This window comes from Cebus imitator, unplaced genomic scaffold (assembly GCF_001604975.1).
Source record: "Cebus imitator isolate Cc_AM_T3 unplaced genomic scaffold, Cebus_imitator-1.0 Scaffold501, whole genome shotgun sequence".
Classification (NCBI taxonomy): Eukaryota; Metazoa; Chordata; class Mammalia; order Primates; family Cebidae; genus Cebus; species Cebus imitator.
The window spans coordinates 501,659-520,932 of NW_016107816.1; the positions used below are offsets into that span (position 1 = coordinate 501,659).

Here is a 19,274-nt window from a genome sequence, read left to right on the forward strand (position 1 = left end):
ACACGGTAAAAACCCATCTCTACTAAAAAAATAAAAAATAATTAGTCGGGCATGGTGGTGAGTGCCTGTAATCCAGCTACTGGGGAGGCTGAGGCACAAGAATCACTTGAACCTGGGAGGAGGAGGTTGCAGTGAGCCGAGATTCTACCACTGCACTCCAGCCTGGGTAACAGAGCCAGACTGTTTAGAAAAAAAAAAAAAAAGTAACCAAAGATTAGATCTCTGTTTACTTTCTTAATGTCTTCTTTATTTTAACCCAGACCTTGTGTTTGGAAGATGGCTACCCACCATCCAGAAGACCCGTTTTTTTTTGAGGACATGCAGAAAGAAGGGGTTGCCTTTGAAAGACCAGGAAATTGGTCCTCTTATTGGCCGAAATGTGTCACGCCCATTGCCGACCAATAATTGTGGCAGGGAATGGGATTATGCCGAGTTGCTTAGATTGGAACCATATGCTCCTGTTGGTAAGCAAAGGAGAGACGTGACTAAAAACAGGGCTTGTTTACCAAGATAAGGAAGAGTGGATATTTTGGGGAGTCTAGGCTACCCCAGGATCAGTCATAAGGTTCAGGTATAGTCAAGGCAAAGCCATGGAAACCCACCTGACAGCTGGTTGTACCATCCGCCCTCCATATCTGGGGTTTCCAAATTTGAGGATTCAACCAATTGAAATAAAAAAATGTAGTTAGGCTTACCAGGATTGCATCTGTACTGAAAATGTAGAGATTTCTTTGGGTGATTATTCCGTAAATACACCTTAACAATTATTTACATAGCATTTACATTGTATTAGGTTTTATAACTAATCTAGAAATGATTTAAAAGTATATGGACATCTTAAAAAATCCAGAGTCTGGGAACCAATACTACGGATACAAAGAGACGACTGTAATAAGTACAGTAATGACATATGGTGGGTGAATCTACCTCCCTTTCCATCCCAGCCCGGAGTCCAAAGGCTCCTTCTTGCCATGTTGTCCTCAGGCGTTGGCTGCTTGCTTCTATTTGTTATTCTGGAAGTGTCTTCTTCCTTCAGTGTTTCTTCTGAGTGGGCCTTACCGGTCTTGACTACACTCACTTACCTAAGAGTCAAAACACTGGCTGCCATTCAAGAAAATCTCACTTCCAGCCCAGAATCGAAGAACTGAGGTTTAGTTATTTTGTCTTCTTTCTACTCTGGGGCTTCATTGAGGCCAAGTTCAGAACTGGCGCACAAGATAGTGCCTGTGTGACAGAGCCGCCCTGGGCTGTCTCTGTGAGATGAAGAGTCTGGGTTGATCGATTCCCAAGAACTAGTCCAACGTGCAATTCGGTGGCTCCGAATGGGATTCGGGTGGGAGGAGGTGACTGGAGATGTGGGGTCTATGTGAGTGGGGTATCTGAGAACCTGAAGCTCACACTGCTTTGTCTGGTTTGAGGGAGGTTTTTTGCCCTTTCTCCAGCATTCGGCTCAGCAGCGCATCTGACCGATCGCGCCTGCTCCCGGAGGGGCCGAGGCTGGTTCTCCCGTCCCCACGCGCGCAGTGTCTGCGCCGAGTGCAGCCCTCCTGGGCCGGAGCCTCGGGGACCAGCTGAGGGTGGCGTCCAGCGTGACCTGCTCTGGAACCGCAGGCTTCAGTGCTCTGCGGCCTCGGGTTCCGGGAGGCTCGGGAGCCCTGGGCGGCGGATCCAGATGCTCCCACAGCTGTGTCTTCGTCGCTTCGCTTCGGGGTCCAAGACCCAACAAGACCAACGCGAGGAGGCGCCCACGGTGCCCGCCGCCCCGCTCCCAGGGGAGCCGGACGAGGGTTCCTCGGCGAGCGGTCGGGGCCTCCTTCCCAAGGTGCCTGCGAGCGCCTCCAGCCCCTCCCCGCCTGCCCCAACTTCGTCCCGCCTCATCCAACCGCGGGCTTTGTCCACCCGCCGCGGTGCAGCTCCTCCCCCGTCTCCGCCGGCTCCTCCCCACCCCCTCTGCTGGCCCCACTTCCTAGGCGGCGGAGCGGGCCGGGGAGGGAAGGGTTAACCCGGGGCTCTTCCCGGCGCGGAGGGATCCGGAGGCGAGCCGAGCGCGGTGCTGAGGCCGCCTCAGCGAAAAAAATGTCCGCCTGAGGAGACCCACAAGTTCTATTCGGGGGGACTGACTGCCCGCCCCGGGAGGAAGGGGCGTCCAGGCCCGAAACCCGCCTCCCCCGCCCAGACCCAAGAGCTCGTGTGGGGCAAAGTGAACCGAGCCGCTGGGCGGTACAAGGGGAAACCCGAGCCCGCTCTCCTGGCCAAAGTGAACTTTAATCGGGGTGGTTGGATGCGGAGACGGGGCGGCAGGTAATTGCGGGCTAGTGACCGGGAGGGGGGCGGCGCGGCAGGTCTGGGGGCTGCGGGGCGCCGCGGCGTCCCTGCCGGAGCGGGGGTACCCCTAGCCCGTGCCTCAACTCTGCGCTGCTTTGTACAGTGCCAGACCCGGGGTCCCCTCCAAGTTGGGGAGCGGAGTGGGGGCGGAGGCGCGAGTCGCGGGCGCTCAGGCCCGCTGGCGGCGCGCTCGGCCTGTGCGCCCGGTTCGGCGCTCGACTCGGGCCGGCGCCCAGGCTCTGGGGCGCGCGGGAGATCGGGCGGCTTCGGCCGCGGAGCCAGGCTCATTGTTCGTAGGTCCCGGGCAAGGCAGCAAAAGTGGGAGGCGGCCGAGCCTTGGTAGGAGGACGCCGGACGAGAGCGAGACTAGTTGTCGGCGTTTCTGTTTTCTTTTTAAAAACGTCTCATGGATGCGCTGGGGGTGCTTTCCGACCCCCTGGGCCCGCCGGGGACATCCGGGCGGCGGCGGCCGCAGACGCGGGCCTGCGAGCGGCTCGTTCCCTGCAACTTGTCAGTTCTATTGTTGCCGAGCGAGTGAGTCACTTCACATCTCCGCTCGCCGCCGCTCCGCTCGCTGGACGCCGTATTGCCCCTCACCCCGCTCCTCGAGACCCCAGCCGCGGCCGGGCCCCGCGCGCCGAGCAGTCGGCGGCGGCGCGGAGCAGGGGGCGCCGGGGAGGGGGCAGAGACGGGTTCGGAAACTTGCGGGAGAGGCGGCGAGTTGCGGGAGCCGCAGCGTAGCTCTTGGGCCGCGCCAAGCAACGCGTGGATTCGGGGACCCGGCGCGGGCGCTGAGCTCTCCCGCCCCCTGCTTGCACCGCGGTGGGAGCGAGTCTAGGTCTTGGAAGTCATACCGGCGCCCCCAGCGCTCTTCCTCTTCACCAATACCTCTTTCTGTCCCTTCACACACTTGGGGCCTCGGTGGTCTATCGTTGAGCCCGTTTCCTCTGCCCTAGGACTTGCTAGAAGTGGCCGAAGATGAATCCCCAGCAACAACGCATGGCCGCTATAGGGACCGACAAGGAGCTGAGCGACCTGCTGGACTTCAGTGCGGTATGAGCGCTTTTCACGGCATCTTGGGGTTCTGCAGAGGTTTTTTTTTTTTTTTTTTTTTTTTTAAAAAAAAGGGTGGGGAGAAGCAACGTGGAGACTAGGCAGCGTGAACTCCATCTGCTTTCTGCTTGAGCAGTAGTTCTCAGGGCCGGAGTCCAGCTCCCCCAAGTTGGACACCTGAACTTTGATGTAATGTCTAGACTTGCAGATTTAAAACTTTAATGCCAGAGGGGTCATTTGATTTAACCAGTGAAACGGAGAACAATGTAATGTGAGTTTTGGTTGAGTCAACCTCCGACCCGGATGATTATTAGGGATCTTGTACTTTATATGAAAAAGTATTGTTGTTTTCTTCAACACTCCTCACCATTTTCCTCTCTAATATCAGATGTAGTTTATGGTACCTGAAAGATGTCAGCTACAAGAAAGGCAGTCCAGATCTAGAATTTCCAGCCTTCTGAGCAGAGTACTTTTATTTATCTGTGTGTATGTATACATATTATGTTCTTAACATAGGAAATAACTTAAAAAAATCAACTGAAACAGAAGGGCCCACTGGTTTTATTTTTAATGGGTTTAATTCCTTCATGAACTGCTGTTAGGAGGCAGCACCTATACCTGCTTTATACAACTCAGTTATAATCCTTACTGTATGTAGTAATTTAATTGGCCATGATTCTGACTGTATGTGTATATTAAGATGTAAATGTAATGAGATTCACTTAGTTCCACAGTGTAGATCAAGAGTAATAACATATTGTTTAAATTTAATAATCTTGGAGTCTTCCATGTAAATGATAGGGTCTTCAGAACATCTGTAACCATTATTTCAAATTAATCAGGAATTATTATCACTCAGTGTATTTGCCTCTCTGGATCTGAAAGTATCTCCAATTTTATTTTAACTTCCCTCTGAAATACAGTAACTGATTGATGGTTTTAGTGGACTTTTGTTTGCAAGGTAGAAGAATTTCAGGACTAACAGATAACATTTGGATTATTTTGCAGATGTTTTCCCCACCTGTTAATAGTGGGAAAACTAGACCAACCACACTGGGAAGCAGTCAATTCAGTGGATCAGGTAAGATGATGTCTTAAACCAGGGACTCATATTTTCGTGGTATGACACATTTTAGTAGAAAGATAGAAAGCATGACATTTAAATATTATTGAATATATGTATATAAAAGGTGGAATTGAGTCAAGCGATAATTAGTAAGATTTTTTAATTTTAAAAGATGACAGTTCCCTCAGAAATCTGTAGGAAATCAATGGTTTCGTTGACAATTATTTAAAGTGTTCATGGGGTAAATTTTCAAAATGAACAGAAACTTAGATTTATTTTTAAATGATACCTATTAGATTACTGAACTCTGTCCTATATCCAGATTACATTATGATAATGTTTAGAGTAAGTTAAAGTAGATTCTACACACTAGTGCTGTTGTCTTTAATTTACTTTTAATACGTTTATGACTGCTGTGCTCCATTATTAAACATTTATCCCATTTTTCTTAAGTATTCATTTTTTGTTTTTTTAACTTTTAAAAACTCATAATTTTTAAATATTTGAGAAGCACGATTCATTCCAGTGTACAAAAGCTGTGATTTTTTATTTAAATTACTTTGTGCTCAGAGATGAAAAAAATAACTAAAGCCATCCACCATCATCTTTTTTTTTTTTTTTTTTTTTTTTTTTTTTTACGATTTTTGTTTTTTTTTTCCTCTTTTTTTTTTTTTTTTTTTTTTTTTTTTTTTTTGAGACGGAGTTTCGCTCTTGTTACCCAGGCTGGAGTGCAATGGCACGATCTCGGCTCATCGCAACCTCCGCCTCCCGGGTTCAGGCAATTCTCCTGCCTCAGCCTCCTGAGTAGCTGGGATTACAGGCACACACCACCATGCCCAGCTAATTTTTTGTATTTTTAGTAGAGACGGGGTTTCACCATGTTGACCAGGATGGTCTGGATCTCTTGACCTCGTGATCCACCCACCTCGGCCTCCCAAAGTGCTGGGATTACAGGCTTGAGCCACCGCGCCCGGCCCCATCCACCATCATCTTAAGAAAACCAACTGTCGCCGGGCGCGGTGGCTCAAGCCTGTAATCCCAGCTCTTTGGGAGGCCGAGGCGGGTGGATCACGAGGTCAAGAGATCGAGACCATCCTGGTCAACATGGTGAAACCTGTCTCTACTGATAAAAATACAAAACATTAGCTGGGCATGGTGGCGCGTGCCTGTAATCCCAGCTACTGAGGAGGTTGAGGCAGGAGAATTGCCTGAACCCAGGAGGTGGAGGTTGCGGTGAGCCGAGATCGCGCCATTGCACTCCAGCCTGGGTAACGAGTAAAACTCCATCTCAAAAAAAAAAAAACAAACAGCAACTGTCAAATCTCTGGGCTGAAACTCAGTAATTCTTCTTTGATGGGTGCATTTTATTTCTCCTGGTAAAATGATAGTTGATTTCTTAAAATACTGCGAGAGTAAGACATCAGAAAATAAGGTTAATTTCATAACTGCCGAAATACTTCACACCACTTTACATTCTAAAAAGTTTGTATTTAAAAATTGTCTACTAATTTAATTTACCAGAATTCATTTTTAATTATGAAATTACAGCTTGTGGGGAAAGTATAGCATGTCCTTAATCATCTCAAGTAAGTGAAATGAAGGCATTTTTTGGATTTTAAGTAGGTTAAAGACTAACATTATTCTTGATCAAAAGGACATCATGAAACGAAAACCAAGTCCCAACTCTTCTCTCACCTCCTTCCTTTTACTGGTAATCATTTGAAAATTGTTACTTTTTGGGGAGGGTGGAGAAAGTTTAACAATTTTAAAGATGTAGAAGATGGCTGTATTTCTTCATAGTGTTTTGAATACATCTCATTTTTGCAATTAATAGTTCATTCTTGGGAACCTTCAAATGTACTTTGACTAATACGTGGTAGATATGCTTAGTATTTTTTTAAAATGAGTCATGATATTGCTGTTGCCTACTGTTCCACCTAAAATTGTGGTAAATATATATAACTGGACACTCATTGATACAGTAACATGAACTATAGGAACTTGCTATTAAAAGTGCATTCTGTTTTTAGGATAAAGGCAATTACGTTTATTATACTTTCTCAAATTAAGAATTTATGTAGTCTATGAAATTAAAAAGTATGTATGTGAACTGAGATGTGGATTACAAGCATGGCATTGGAGCAGTTGGACTTCTTTCAGTACCTTGTGTTACACAAAGAAAAAATTATTTTTCTGCATTGCCAGTCGTCACCATATTTGATTATTTAGAGTAGGAACTTTTAGTTTTAAAAGTTAAATTTGTTATCCATTGAAAAGCTTGAACTTAAAGTCCTGTATTCAGTGGACTTAGCAATATTTATCTGTGGTTTGTTTTCAATGCTACAAAAAGTTGTAATAAAAAAGCTGTGACTTTTAATAAGTTAGTGAATGGATATCAATTTGGGAAATAAAATGGCATGTGATTTTTTCAGTCAAGATGTACTGGTAGATAACGATTTTTCTGTGGCAATTTCTTAAAAGGAATGTCTAAAAGAAATTGGTGTAGCAACATTATTTTACTTATATAGTTTATATTTATTACCTTATAGACATTTGAATAATCTTCTGCCCTGATTTCAAAGGATACTATGTAATACACTCTAATGCCTATGCATTTGCAGCTGTTAAGGAGCTGAAGATCTGACTTTCCTTTTGAAGAGCTGCTGTAGTAAAGATTAGGGTTTTTTTGTTTTTCGTTTTGTCTTTGGAGTAACATTTGTAAAAACCTCGTGCCATTTAACTTAGGAAAACTAGAGTTTATAGCTGGGTATTGTAATTTCCTTTATTTTTCTTTTTTGAGGAATACTCAGTTTCACAGTGCGCTGTTTTTGAGAAACAATATATAATACTTTTAGAAACTTTTTTAGCTGAAAGAATGCAATATGTATTATATTATGTGATGTTATCTTTAATCTTACTCCTGAAGCAAAACAAAAAACTCGTGATAGCTGAGTTATTTGTCAAAAGTCACTAGGGAAAAGATAAAGGTGTGTTGACTACAACTGATTTGTCTTGAGGAATCTGTTATGTTATTTCTTCGTTAAGGTGTTAAAATTTTCTTTGCCTTATTGTAGGACTGAATTTGTTCACTTGGTATGATAGGCTCTGTTAAGTGTTCCGAAAGTGACCTTGAGAGTAGCTTTTCTTTCTGTAGGAGTGAAAGGTGAGGCACTCTTAATTAGGGCGGTGTATAGAAAGAAAGGGCAGTCTATAGAAGGAAAGTTTGTTTAAAGGATTGACAAAATGGAAATGGTTCGGATGTTTAAATCCCTCTTCTCAACTTCAGGGTTTGAGTGTGTACATCTAAATTGTGATTTTTGGGTTTAGTTTTTAGTAGATTAAGTGTTTGTATGAAAGCTGAAAATTTCCTTTGTTAGATTTTGAATCTAAGTAATAAGTGATGTTATCATTTTGTAAGCCATCTCTGGATACTAAGTATGTTTCTCTGTTATATTTCTATCTAGAAAGTAGTTTTAGCTATTAAGTAAAGCTATACTTTTTCTTATTGAATTCAGACTTTTGTAACAGTATAGGTTTCTTTTTGCCCAAAATTTTTGAAGATAAATGTAGGAAGTATTTTCTGGCTTTTAATTTTTTGAAAACAGTTTTTCATTCTAAAGTTACTGACCTTTTTTTTTTTTTTGAGGGGGGATTTTTAGATGTACATATAGGCTTTATGAAAATACTGATATATGGCTAGAAAGATGAATTCTTATTAAATTGCTTCAATTTTTTTATTAAATGAAACTATTTTTAGATAATTATAAATTCATATGCAGTTGTAATACAGAGATTCTATATACCCTTTACCCAGTTTCCTGCAATAATAGCACCTTGCAAAACTAGTACAGTATCACAACTAGGTTATTGATAGTTTCTTGTTCTGTTACCACAAGGATTGTTGGTGTTGGCCTTTTATAACTGCATCCACTTTTCAGGTAATTAAAAAAATGCTAAGATTACTAAATGTCTTCTTACCCTGTTAAACTTGGAGTAAGCTTTTCAAATTGTCGTCGCATTACTTGAACATATCAAGAAAAAATTAAGAGAGGGAAAACCAAAATTGTACCAGTGTGGGTTTTTACTGAACTGTAATATACATAGGAATGGTGATTTTAGAGAAGAAACCAGGTTTGACCTTTCACTTAAGGTATTTTAAGGTTATGAGTAGGGTGTGGTTCGTATTATGTACCTATTAGTGTTGAAATTTATAATAACTATAATTTGTAGTAATACACACTTGTTAATATTGAGCCATGTTAGACATTTGCTTCAGGTAAGCTGTAGTGATTAATGAGAGTTATCACAGAGTCAGCAGGTGTGTGGGGAAAAATATATTTTATGACAGCTATGGTCTGCTATTAAGTGGCTCATTTAAGGTAAAAGGTAGCAAAAAATTCTTTTAGAGAAAACCTGTATATGAAAACTCAAACTTGGAGAATAGAAAAATTAGAGACAAGATTATGACCGTGAGTATTGTATACTTTTCAGGACAATTCCTGAACAATTGAAAAACAAGGTCGGGCACGGTGGCTCATGCCTGTAATGCCAGCACTTTGGGAGGCCAAGGTGGGTAGATCACATGAGGTCAGGAGTTTGAGACCAGCCTGGCCAACCTGGTGAAACCCTATCTCAACTAATATTACAAAAATGAGCCGAGTGTGATGGTGGGCATGGTAATCCCACCTACTTGGGAGGCTGAGGTGGGAGAATTGCTTGAACCTGGGAGGTGGAGGTTGCAGTGAGCCGAGGTGGCGCCACTGCACTCCAGTCTTAGCAACAGAGAGAGACTGTCTCCAAAAAAGAAAAACAAATTGGTATTTTTTTAAGTAGTCATTGCTTATAATGGATTTGAAAAACAACTTGATTAGATCACAACATTGTAGAGGCTTGTTTAATATTTGTAGTGAGGCATACCTACAGTTACTATTTTTGTCTGTTTTCTTTAGCCATTTAAACCCAAATTCAAGTTTCTGTCTTCAAGATGTCCTTTGCGTTTTTAAACAAGCCTTTTGAAATGGGAAGGTAAAGATGAAGGTATCCGGGCTTGACTGTAAACAGCTTTCAAATTTTAGTCTTAATTGGGTCATAAATAACACCCTCTTATTAAAGCCATATAGTTTTTTCTGCTCTTAAACAATTGGTTTCCTGGAATGTCATTGCCTACCTAGTATTGTCAAAGACTTTGGTAATCTCACGGAAAGAAAGTCAAAGTAACACTATTAGAAAGGCTCTCCTGCAAAAGAAAAAAAAAATACTATTTCTGGACAATGTGTGGAATGCCTTTGTGAAAGATCATTTAATACGACTGCTTTTGGGTATCACTTGAAATTATATTTTTGGATGGGAATGTTGAAATTGCAAATCTAAGTGTTTGTGTTTAGGAAACAATGAGAAGAGAAACATTTAGATATATTGGTTCAAAAGACTAATGAATGACAGTCTGCTTTGTTAAATAGTTGTGCCATAAGTATCTAATTTTTATTAGTTAACTATTTAGTGTCTACGTATGCAGTGTTCTAATAGTTTTTGGGAAGATGGGAAATGGAGAAGGTTGTTGTTCAGAAAAAGTGGGGACATTTTGCTGGGCATGGTGGCTCACGCACAGCACTTTGACAGGCTGATGTGGGCATATCAATTGAGGCCAGGAGTTGGAGACCAGCCTGGCCAGGGTAACGAAACCCTGTCTCCAGTAAAAATACAAAAAATTAGCCAGGTGTTGTGGTGCATGCCTGTAGTCCCAGTTACTGGGGAGGCTGAGGTAGGAGAATCGCTTGAACCCGGGAGTCAGAGGTTGCAGTGAGTCAAGATTGCGCCATGGCACTCCAGCCTGGATGATAGATGGAGTCTCTGTCTCCAAAAAACAAAAAAACAAACAAACAAAAAAAAGTGGAGACATTTATTGGGAAGTAAAATAGTGAGGTAAACTTTAGAAGAGGTCAACAAACGCACATTATTGCAGTTTAAATTGAGTCCATAAGAAAAAGTCTGTGCTGAGGAGTCAGGGAACTGGTTTAAGGAAAACTGAAAAATGTAAAGAGTTGCCTTGTGAAGGAGATATGGAAAATAGGGAAGAAAAGGACATGTCTTTCAGGTGAGGAATAGCATGAGGAAAGACCTGGAAATGTATCCAAGGGCCTGTACGGTTCATAGTAAGAGAAGCTGTTTTTTTTTCATCATCACTGCTTAATTCCTGGGGGAGCTCATATTTATATATTACTATCTGTAGCTAGATTGCAGGCATTCAGATCCAGAAATTACCAGTGAATAGCTGGGTGATCTTGGGTATGTTACTTAACCTCTCTGCTTCTGTTTCTTAATCTGTAAAATAGAACTAATAATAGTAGTTATCCTTATGAGGTTGTTAGGAATGTTCAATGAGTTAATACATATCAAGTTCCAAGAATAGTGCCTGGCACGTAGTTAGCTGTGGTGGAGTAAATTGTTAACGGTAAGAAACTAAAATAAGGAAGGCATTTATTTACTTTGGAAGCCTTTATGCTAATCTAGGGATGAGCTGGTGAAGGATTGGATATGGTGTTAGTGTAGGGAATAGGAAGGAAAAATACCAGAAGTAAAGGATTGAGATAATTTGAAGTACTGGCTTTCTGTAGGTAAAAGAAATGACTCAAGATTGCAGTTTTGACATAATTGGAGGATAGTATTGCGGGAAGTAATAAAGATGCTGAATTGCTTTGTGCATTTTATATTTCACATGACCTGGGACTTTTCTGGCTAATTTGTAGATTTATGAGTGAAGAGTGCTGGGTAACGATATTGGTTTAAAGGAACTATCTCTGCATGTAAAGTTAATACATAGTCATTATTGAAAAGAGAATTGGAGACCAGAAAAAGCAAAAGGGGAGAAATTACCTCTATTTCACTATCCAGAGAAAATTGTGTGATTTATTTCCCTTTTGTCTTTTTTTTCTTAAAGTTCTGTTTGCAAGGTTGAGGGCTTGTTAGTTCCATTTATGTCCTATTTTTTTTTGTTTCACTTAATCTTCTACCATTAACATATTCTCATGTTATTAACTTGGTTTAAAATAGTTGCATGCTCTTAAATGGAATGAATATAGCATAACTTAACAAATCCATTCTCTTATTACTTGACATTTAGGGATTTTTGTTAATTTGCTTTTTGATATGATAAATAATGTAGTACTGACCACCTTTTTGTGTATGCATATGTTTTTGCTCACATTTTGATTTCTTTTGGTTAGGAGATGCAAATTTGTTTTTTGTGCCTCCAAGTTATAATTAAAGCTAATGAATTCTCTTAGGGAAATGAACACAGAGGGAGATAAATTATCAGGCCAGGGATTGATGTTAATGTTGGAGTTACATGTATAAAGTTAGTGACTTTGGTTGCTTATTTAATGTAACAATACAAAACTTTATTAGTATGTGAACAGATTGCATTTTGATATTTGGAGCGTATTTGTGCTTATATACAAATGTGTTGTGTGGTGACTGGTGGGAGCTCCTGTCATTTTTTGACCTGTGCTTATTGAAATGGAGTGGAATCTAATTGGAGCCTTGTCAGTGAGAGAGCCCTTGAATTCCTGCCTTTTGTGAGAGAGGCGGTATAGTATAGTGGAAAGAATTGGGCTCAGGAGCCAGACAACTGGATTGGAATCGATGACTTGCAATTTATTAGCTAGATGGCTCTAGGCAAGACATTTAAATAGTCAGAGCTATACTTTTTTCATTTGTGAAAGGTGGGTAGTAATCCCTGCTTGCAGAATCCTTAAGATTAAATAAGGTTTTGTATATATTTCCTCCTACAAAGCTGCTTCAAAAATAGTAGCTGCCGTTATTGTGGTACTAATTAGTATTCTAGGTAATACTAATGATTATATTAGTAATCATTATATAGCCAGTATTATAGCTAGTGTTTATTGAATTCCTGTTATATTCTAGGCATTGTGATAAGCAATTTATGGTCATTATTATTTGGAAACTCCACTGTGTATGTTCTTTTTACTTTGAATAAAATGAAGTGTTTTGTCTGTGGTGATGGAAGTGAGGAAATAGCCCTACAAGAGCAATGAATCAAAGTTTCTTAGAGTGGCATAAAATTGTGTATATTAACTCTGAGAAGTAATCAAGCATACAAATAGTTTTGGAAGGTCATGAAGTACCTAAGAACCTTAACTTTATATTTTTAGTTGATTTCTTCTTAATGTTGTTATTTTGTGGACTATACTTTGTAGAGTACAGAATAGTGAACAGAACATGTACACATTCTGAAAATCCTTTTCTATGCTAAGGCATCACCGCCACTTAAATGTAGTATTTTGTGCATATTTTTTCTCCAGCTACTTGAAATTATTGCTGGAGTGAGGAATAGTCTAAATAATTAAGTAAAATAAAAATTACCTGACTTGAAAGGATAGAACGCCTGGGAACAGGTTGGAGAGAATATTAAGAGTCTCTAGGGTAGAGCAGCTTCACTTTTTTTGTTAACGGCAAAGAAGAAGTAACATAAACTCTTTTGGTAGCCTGAAGCAACATGTTGCAAGTGAGCGGAAGAAATCTTATTTTAAAAACTCATGTACATTTTATTTTGTATTTGCTACCACAAACATATTTGTTGTAATTTGAATATGTTTTCATTAATCATTGAGTAAAACTGAAATTCTAAAGTTGTATCATTTTTGGCTTATGGCACTACCTTCCTTCTGTTTTGCTTTACATCTTTGGAGGGAAAGAGTCAGAGTGGAATGGAATGCTAGCCTGTCCTTAATGAGAAGCCCAACTCTAGAGCATATTCTTTAGCTGTATTTTTTCATGCACCTTTTCCTGCTCCTATAGAAGCCTGTGAAAAGGGATCATTACATCCGGGGGAAAAATGGTTTTGGTAGAAAGTAAACTGTTATTTTCATAAACTGAAGCACAGATAGTTTTGTTAATAATGTGACTTTTATTTGAACTTTTCTCTGTTTCCAGCCAGATCATCTTGTAATTTTTAAAGATACCCTTGACTTGGAAAGAAAATGTAGTTTTTATAGAGAGGGCTCTGGGTTTTTTTTGTTCCAGTGTGCTCTCGTGTGTTCCATGTTAAAAATGTGCTCTCATAAAGACCATGGTGAGTCATCCAAGCTACTATAAGCTGCTTGGGGACTTAAAGATCGCATTTAAAGATCACACAGAAATGTAAACGGATTAGAGATTGGTTACTAATTTTTATTGTATTGGGTAGTGACTCAGGGATGACCTTCAAAATAGTATAATAAAACAATTTGAGATGAGGTACAGGACATAAAATACTACCTTTTTTCCTTAAAAAAAAAAAAAACAAAAAAAAAAACACTACCATAATTTACTGTATTTTGGTTATTAAAATTGGGGGAATTTGGCCCAAGATGTCATTTTGTCAGCTCTGTTTTAGGTGTTAGCGAGGTGCCTGAATTTGAACTGAGGGGGTTTCTCTAAATTTGTAGTAACCTATGGAAGATCATTCTAGTTGCTTAATGGAGGTCTTTCTGGAGGCAGCCTCCCTCAAAAGTTGTCAGTTTATTTGCTTCTGGTAGTTTTGCCCATGAGCTATTATCAGGCTTTAAAAATGAGCAAGATCGGCTTATAATTACTCTTTTATCACTTCCTTGGTGGCTGATATAGTGAATACAGGCTGGATTTAATATAATCATGGCTACTCCAATCATGGAACAAATGTGCTGCTGCCGTCAGCAAGAGTTGTGAATCTTGGTTGGGCGTGGCAGGTATCCCAGCTGGGAGGGAATTACAGTCATCCAACTTTTTGGTCCTGGAGGCATATGTTGTTGTTTTGAGGTGATTGGGGATAAATAAGAGGTTTGTTTGTGCCTTTGGAGAGGAAAAAATTGCAAAAGGCTAGGCCCACTTTGAACAGAAGCATGGTTTGGCCACAGGTCAGTTCAGAGAATCTGAGCTTATATGGCCTCTGGTACCAAGGGTAAGAATCTTTGAGTTCTCCTGCAGCATCCTTTTAGGTTTTTTCTATTTGGAAAGCCCACTATATCTAGCAAACTTTGTCATGTGGTCCAGAGGCCTATTTACTTATCTGCTTGGTACTGACATACTCAGATTTTAGAAAATGTTGTTTAGTGTTGGTCCCAGTTTGGAATAAAGTTAAAGGGAAAAGTATTTCATATTGTATCTTTTGATAAGAACATATAGCTTGAAATGATTGTAACTTTCCAATTGGGTAGGTAATTAGAGCCATTTCAAGACTGTCCTAAATATCCTTAATGTCTTTTATCTAGGCATCAGCTAGCTTTTTTCATTCTAGGTGATAGCATATTTTATTATTTGTCAAGATCCCCTTTTCCCTTTAGAGATCCACCATCCCTTTTCTGCAATTTTGAAATCCGAAAAGATCTGAAGCAAAATTAATTTCAGCGTAAAATGTTTTGGTGGCAAAATCTTACCTGAAGGAAGACCATTGACATTCTCTATTTTCCTAGTTCTTGTGTTGTTGCCAGGAGCTGATTTGTAGCATATAATATGTATACCTGTATACTATGTTTCCTTTCTAAAATCTGAAAAACTGAGTTCTAAAACCCACTTGGCCCCTTGGATTTTAGAAAACGCACTGTGGAGATCTGTCTCTCTCTCCTCGTCCTCTCCCTTCTTCCTTCACCTCTGACCCCAGGGATTATTTTCAACTCACAGTAAGAACTTTTTGTTCTCAGAAGTCTAAACTAGAGACTTCATTATTTTAAATACAGAAAAAAAAAATGCAGTCAATTTGTTTATATAAAGCAAATTCTTCTGGGAGTATAGATTTTCAGGCTGAGTTTTATCTTTGAGTTTTATCTTTGATTTAGGGAATCAGGATCTGTTTTGAGGAGAGAGAACCTTTCTCATCTTTTGGGACAAGGAGTGTGCTGATCAGTTAAAGCATGCAGTGAAATTTTCAGGGTACTATCAGGAGAGTAGAATTCTTTTCATTTGGGTTCCATTTTATATACATAAGAAGCATTATATAGTCTCTGCCACAAGGAAGCCTCAGCCCTGATCATACTCTTTTTGACTTTTGACTGAGAGCAAACAGTTAAGAAAATTCTGATAGTTATCTTCAAGAAGAAAAAGTACAGCTAAGATACTTAGCTCTAGGGAACAGACAAATTAGTCTTTGGTAAACTTTATTCTTTTATATTGTGAAGTTTTCACAGATTAGTAGCATGATGTTTATTCCTGAAATATACTCATTATTGGCATCTGAATTAAAAGTTAAGATTCTGCTGAGTGTGAAATTTTCCTTAGGAGCTTTTTACTGGCGTAGACCTACTACTGTTTGATATAAACTATGAAAGTAGTAATGAAGTATGTAATAAACTAGTTTGCTGTAGTCTGTTTGGAGAGGTAGACCACTAGGCCATTGACTTTTCTGGTGGTTTTGCAAGCCTGTTCCTTGTACCATTGCTAGCGTTGTTGTCCTAAGAACCATGGGTACAATGTTGAATAATTAAATCAACTTAAAGTTTGCAGGGGTTTGCGATACTGTACTGCAGGAATACAAAACGTGCCATAGTGCCAGGGTCTCTCTTGCCTTCATATTTGTGTAATCCCTCTTCACAAGCTTAAGAACAGTACCTGTAGTGATCAGACTGTTTGCATTGAGTTTGACTCCGGAGACTTGCCGAGTAAGTTATACTAGCAGTAGGACTTTGTCCATTGAATGACTGGGGGAAGGGGAGGAGTCTTACTGTTTTAAAACAAAATCAGTGATGTTAAGAGTGCTTCATAAATATTTACTCGTATGCTGTTTACTTCATAATTCTTGTAGGAAGTTGGTAACTGTTCTTTTTAAAGAGGAAATAGAGAAATCAACAGTAAAATACATTTGCCTGTGGTTTCTTATTGCCCCTCAGAAGTAGCAAACTCTAATCAGTTGTAGTTGCACCTGCACTGATACCAATCTACAAGAGCATGGTTTGTCTTGAGAAGGAATTTAGTATCTCTGGAAATCTTTGAAATTTGTTGTAATAAGAAGTCGTATCTGAAGCCAAGGTGACAAAAAGAAAAAAAGAAGTCTTAAATGGGGTATTGTTGATATTCCCCAAAAGTGCTTCAAGATTTATTTATGTAAATTTTTTTTTTTTTTTTTTTTGGAGACAGAGTCTTGCTCTGTTGCCCAGGCTGGAGTACAGTGGTGTAATCTTGGCTCATTGCAACGTTTGCCTCCCGGGTTCAAGCAGTTTTTGTGCCTCAGCTTCCTAAGTAGCTGGGATTACAGGCACCTGCCACCACACCTATTTTTGTATTTTTTGGTAGAGGTGGGGTTTCACTCTGTTGGCTAGGCTTGTCTTGAATTCCTGGCCTCAGATGATTTGCCCACTTTGGCTTCCAAAGTGCTGGGATTACAGGTGTGAGCCACTGTGTCAGGCGGATTTGTTTTTATTAAGGAGAAAACAGTATAATTAAAAGTCTCCATAAAATAGTTAATTAAGGACTTTAGTATTTCAAGACATTAAATATAAACAGCTACCACCTAAGACATATTTATAAGTGTAATTATTTTTTTGTGTGATCTTACTGTTAAGCTGTCTTCAGACTTTGTGAATTGAAAAGAAGATGAAATTTGATAATTGTAAGTTATTGGATTATTCACAGCTGTCGTTTAGTTGAGGTCATAGAAAAGAATGGTTGCCTCACAGTATGGAAAATTTTTATTTTTTTATTTCCCTTTTTCAAAGATTAAGTGTTTACTTAGTTACAGAACAGTTAAAGTGGATGGAAAATATTTATTCCAAAAATAGTTTAAAAATGTAACATACTGAAGATATTTTAATAGAACAGAACTTTCAATTCATTAAATGAAAGGCATTAATGCTAATATTCAAAGAGGTATGATTAGTTCATTTTATATTTTTATTTATTTAGAAGTAGATTGGGCTGTTGTTTTGTTAAAGAGCATCTGTGGGTATTTGAGTGAGTACCTGCTAATGCACTGTTTTTTATTTAGTGTAGAATGGTTTGTTTAAGGTGGTGGAGAATAAAGATACATTGTGGTATATTTGAAAGAGGAGCAGTTGGGAGATAGAAAGTTTTGGTTTAGTGTTGGCTTTATTATTTACTAGATAAGTGATCCTAGGGCAGTATGTTTTAACCTCTCTGAGCCTGTTTATCTTATGTCTAAGATGAGGACAATAAAAACACTGCCTCAGGGTTGGGATAATGGTCAGATTAAAACATTTTTATGGAAATTCTAAAATGTAGAGGTTTGTGGACTGTACAGATATTAGTTATTTTATTAGGTGGCATAGGACCTCTTGAAAAGGATTCCAGGCTCTTCAGATACTTATAGAGAGAGGGAATCTTCATGTAAAACTTAAGCATTTGTGATGGTGGGTTATTTTTATTTTATTTTTTTTGAGACAGAGTTTCGCTCTTGTTACCCAGGCTGGAGTGCAATGGCGCGATCTCGGCTCACCACAACCTCCGCCTCCTGGGTTCAGGCAATTCTCCTGCCTCAGCCTCCTGAGTAGCTGGGACTACAGACATGCGCCACCATGCCCAGCTAATTTTTTGTATTTTTAGTAGAGACGGGGTTTCACCATGTTGACCAGGATGGTCTCGATCTCTTGACCTTGTGATCCACCCGCCTCGGCCTCCCAAAGTGCTGGGATTACAGGCTTGAGCCACCGCGCCCAGCCCGATGGTGGGTTATTAAAGGTTAAATCAGGTGACTGAGAGGAACACTAGCCTAGGGAACTCTTTATAATATGATTTTTAGTATATAATTTTATATATAAATATATTTTCATCAGAATGAAATACAATATATATAATTCATCAGAATCTCAGAATTCTGATGAATCATCAGAATTTGTTCATATGTAATTCATCAGAATCTCAGAATTATTCAGTTGAGTCTTTTTGGTTAAATGAGGGAAATTAAAGCACTAAAGTAAAATAAATCCTCAGACCTATTCTTTGTGAGGATTCTGTTAAGTATATTCCAAACCATTGAGCCCCCTGTTAGTGCCCTTGAGTCCTTTTTTCTCAGCTTAGTTTTTAAAATGCTTGTTGAGGATCTGCTGTAGTGACAAGGTTAACCCCAGACTTAAGTATGAATGTGACTGCTGAATAGTTCTCAGGAATATTCTGCTTTTACTTGGTACTGATAAGCAGTAATCTCAGCAAAATTTTAGTGACACTAAAGAGTTAAACTTTTAAAGAGTTAAAAGTTCAGATAACTTTTATACTCGTGAGTGAGGAGGAGAAGTTGCAAAGATGAGGTTATGAAACGCAAGAGGAACTCCTGTCTGCTGTATGCTTGTGATGGAAGCAAGAAAGTCTGACTTAGTCATATCCATGAATGACAGGGTATCAGGGCTTGGAGCTGTCTGCTGGTGCTACGTTTCCTGGTTCTTTGTCATTAGGGCTTTGTGATGAGGATGCCCCCCAGCATCCAGTGTTGTCTCTGTTTTTTTTTTTCTTTTTGGAGATAGAGTCTCACTCTGTCGCCCAGGCTGGAGTGTGGTGGCCAGATCTCAGCTCACTGCAACTTCCGCCTCCTGGGTTCAAGTGATTCTCCTGCCTCAGCCTCTTGAGTAGCTCGGGTTACAGGTGTGCACCACCATGCCCAGCAAATTTTTTTATTTTTAGTTGAGACAGGCTTTCACCATGTTGGTTAGGCTGGTCTCAAACTCTTGACCTCATGATCCACCCGCCTCGGCTTCCCAAAGTGCTGGGATTACAGGTATGAGCCACCATGCCCAGCCTTGTCTCTTTCCATTTAGTGTGTTTGTCTGGGTATATAAAACACCTTTGTAACCTTATATTGAGAAATATTGGGATTTTCCATCACAAAGCATCTCTTTTTTTTTTTTTTTTTTTT

At 40.0% G+C, this 19,274-nt stretch overlaps 1 protein-coding gene across 6 annotated transcripts in view; it reads left to right on the forward strand.

The window, feature by feature from the left end:
- The first annotated feature begins 832 nt into the window (after nt 1-832).
- Nucleotides 833-19,274, forward strand: part of TCF12 (transcription factor 12) — a 370,574-nt gene continuing 352,132 nt past the window's right edge. For all 6 annotated transcript variants that reach the window (XM_017513791.2, XM_017513787.2, XM_017513788.2 and 3 more), the window contains exons 1-3: nt 833-2,301; nt 3,282-3,378; nt 4,387-4,459. Coding sequence is in view for 4 of the 6 variants with exons in the window: in XM_017513787.2 (XP_017369276.1) it covers nt 3,304-3,378; nt 4,387-4,459 (148 nt within the window). In the remaining 2 variants the exon portion in view is untranslated. The remainder of the gene's footprint in view (nt 2,302-3,281; nt 3,379-4,386; nt 4,460-19,274) is intronic.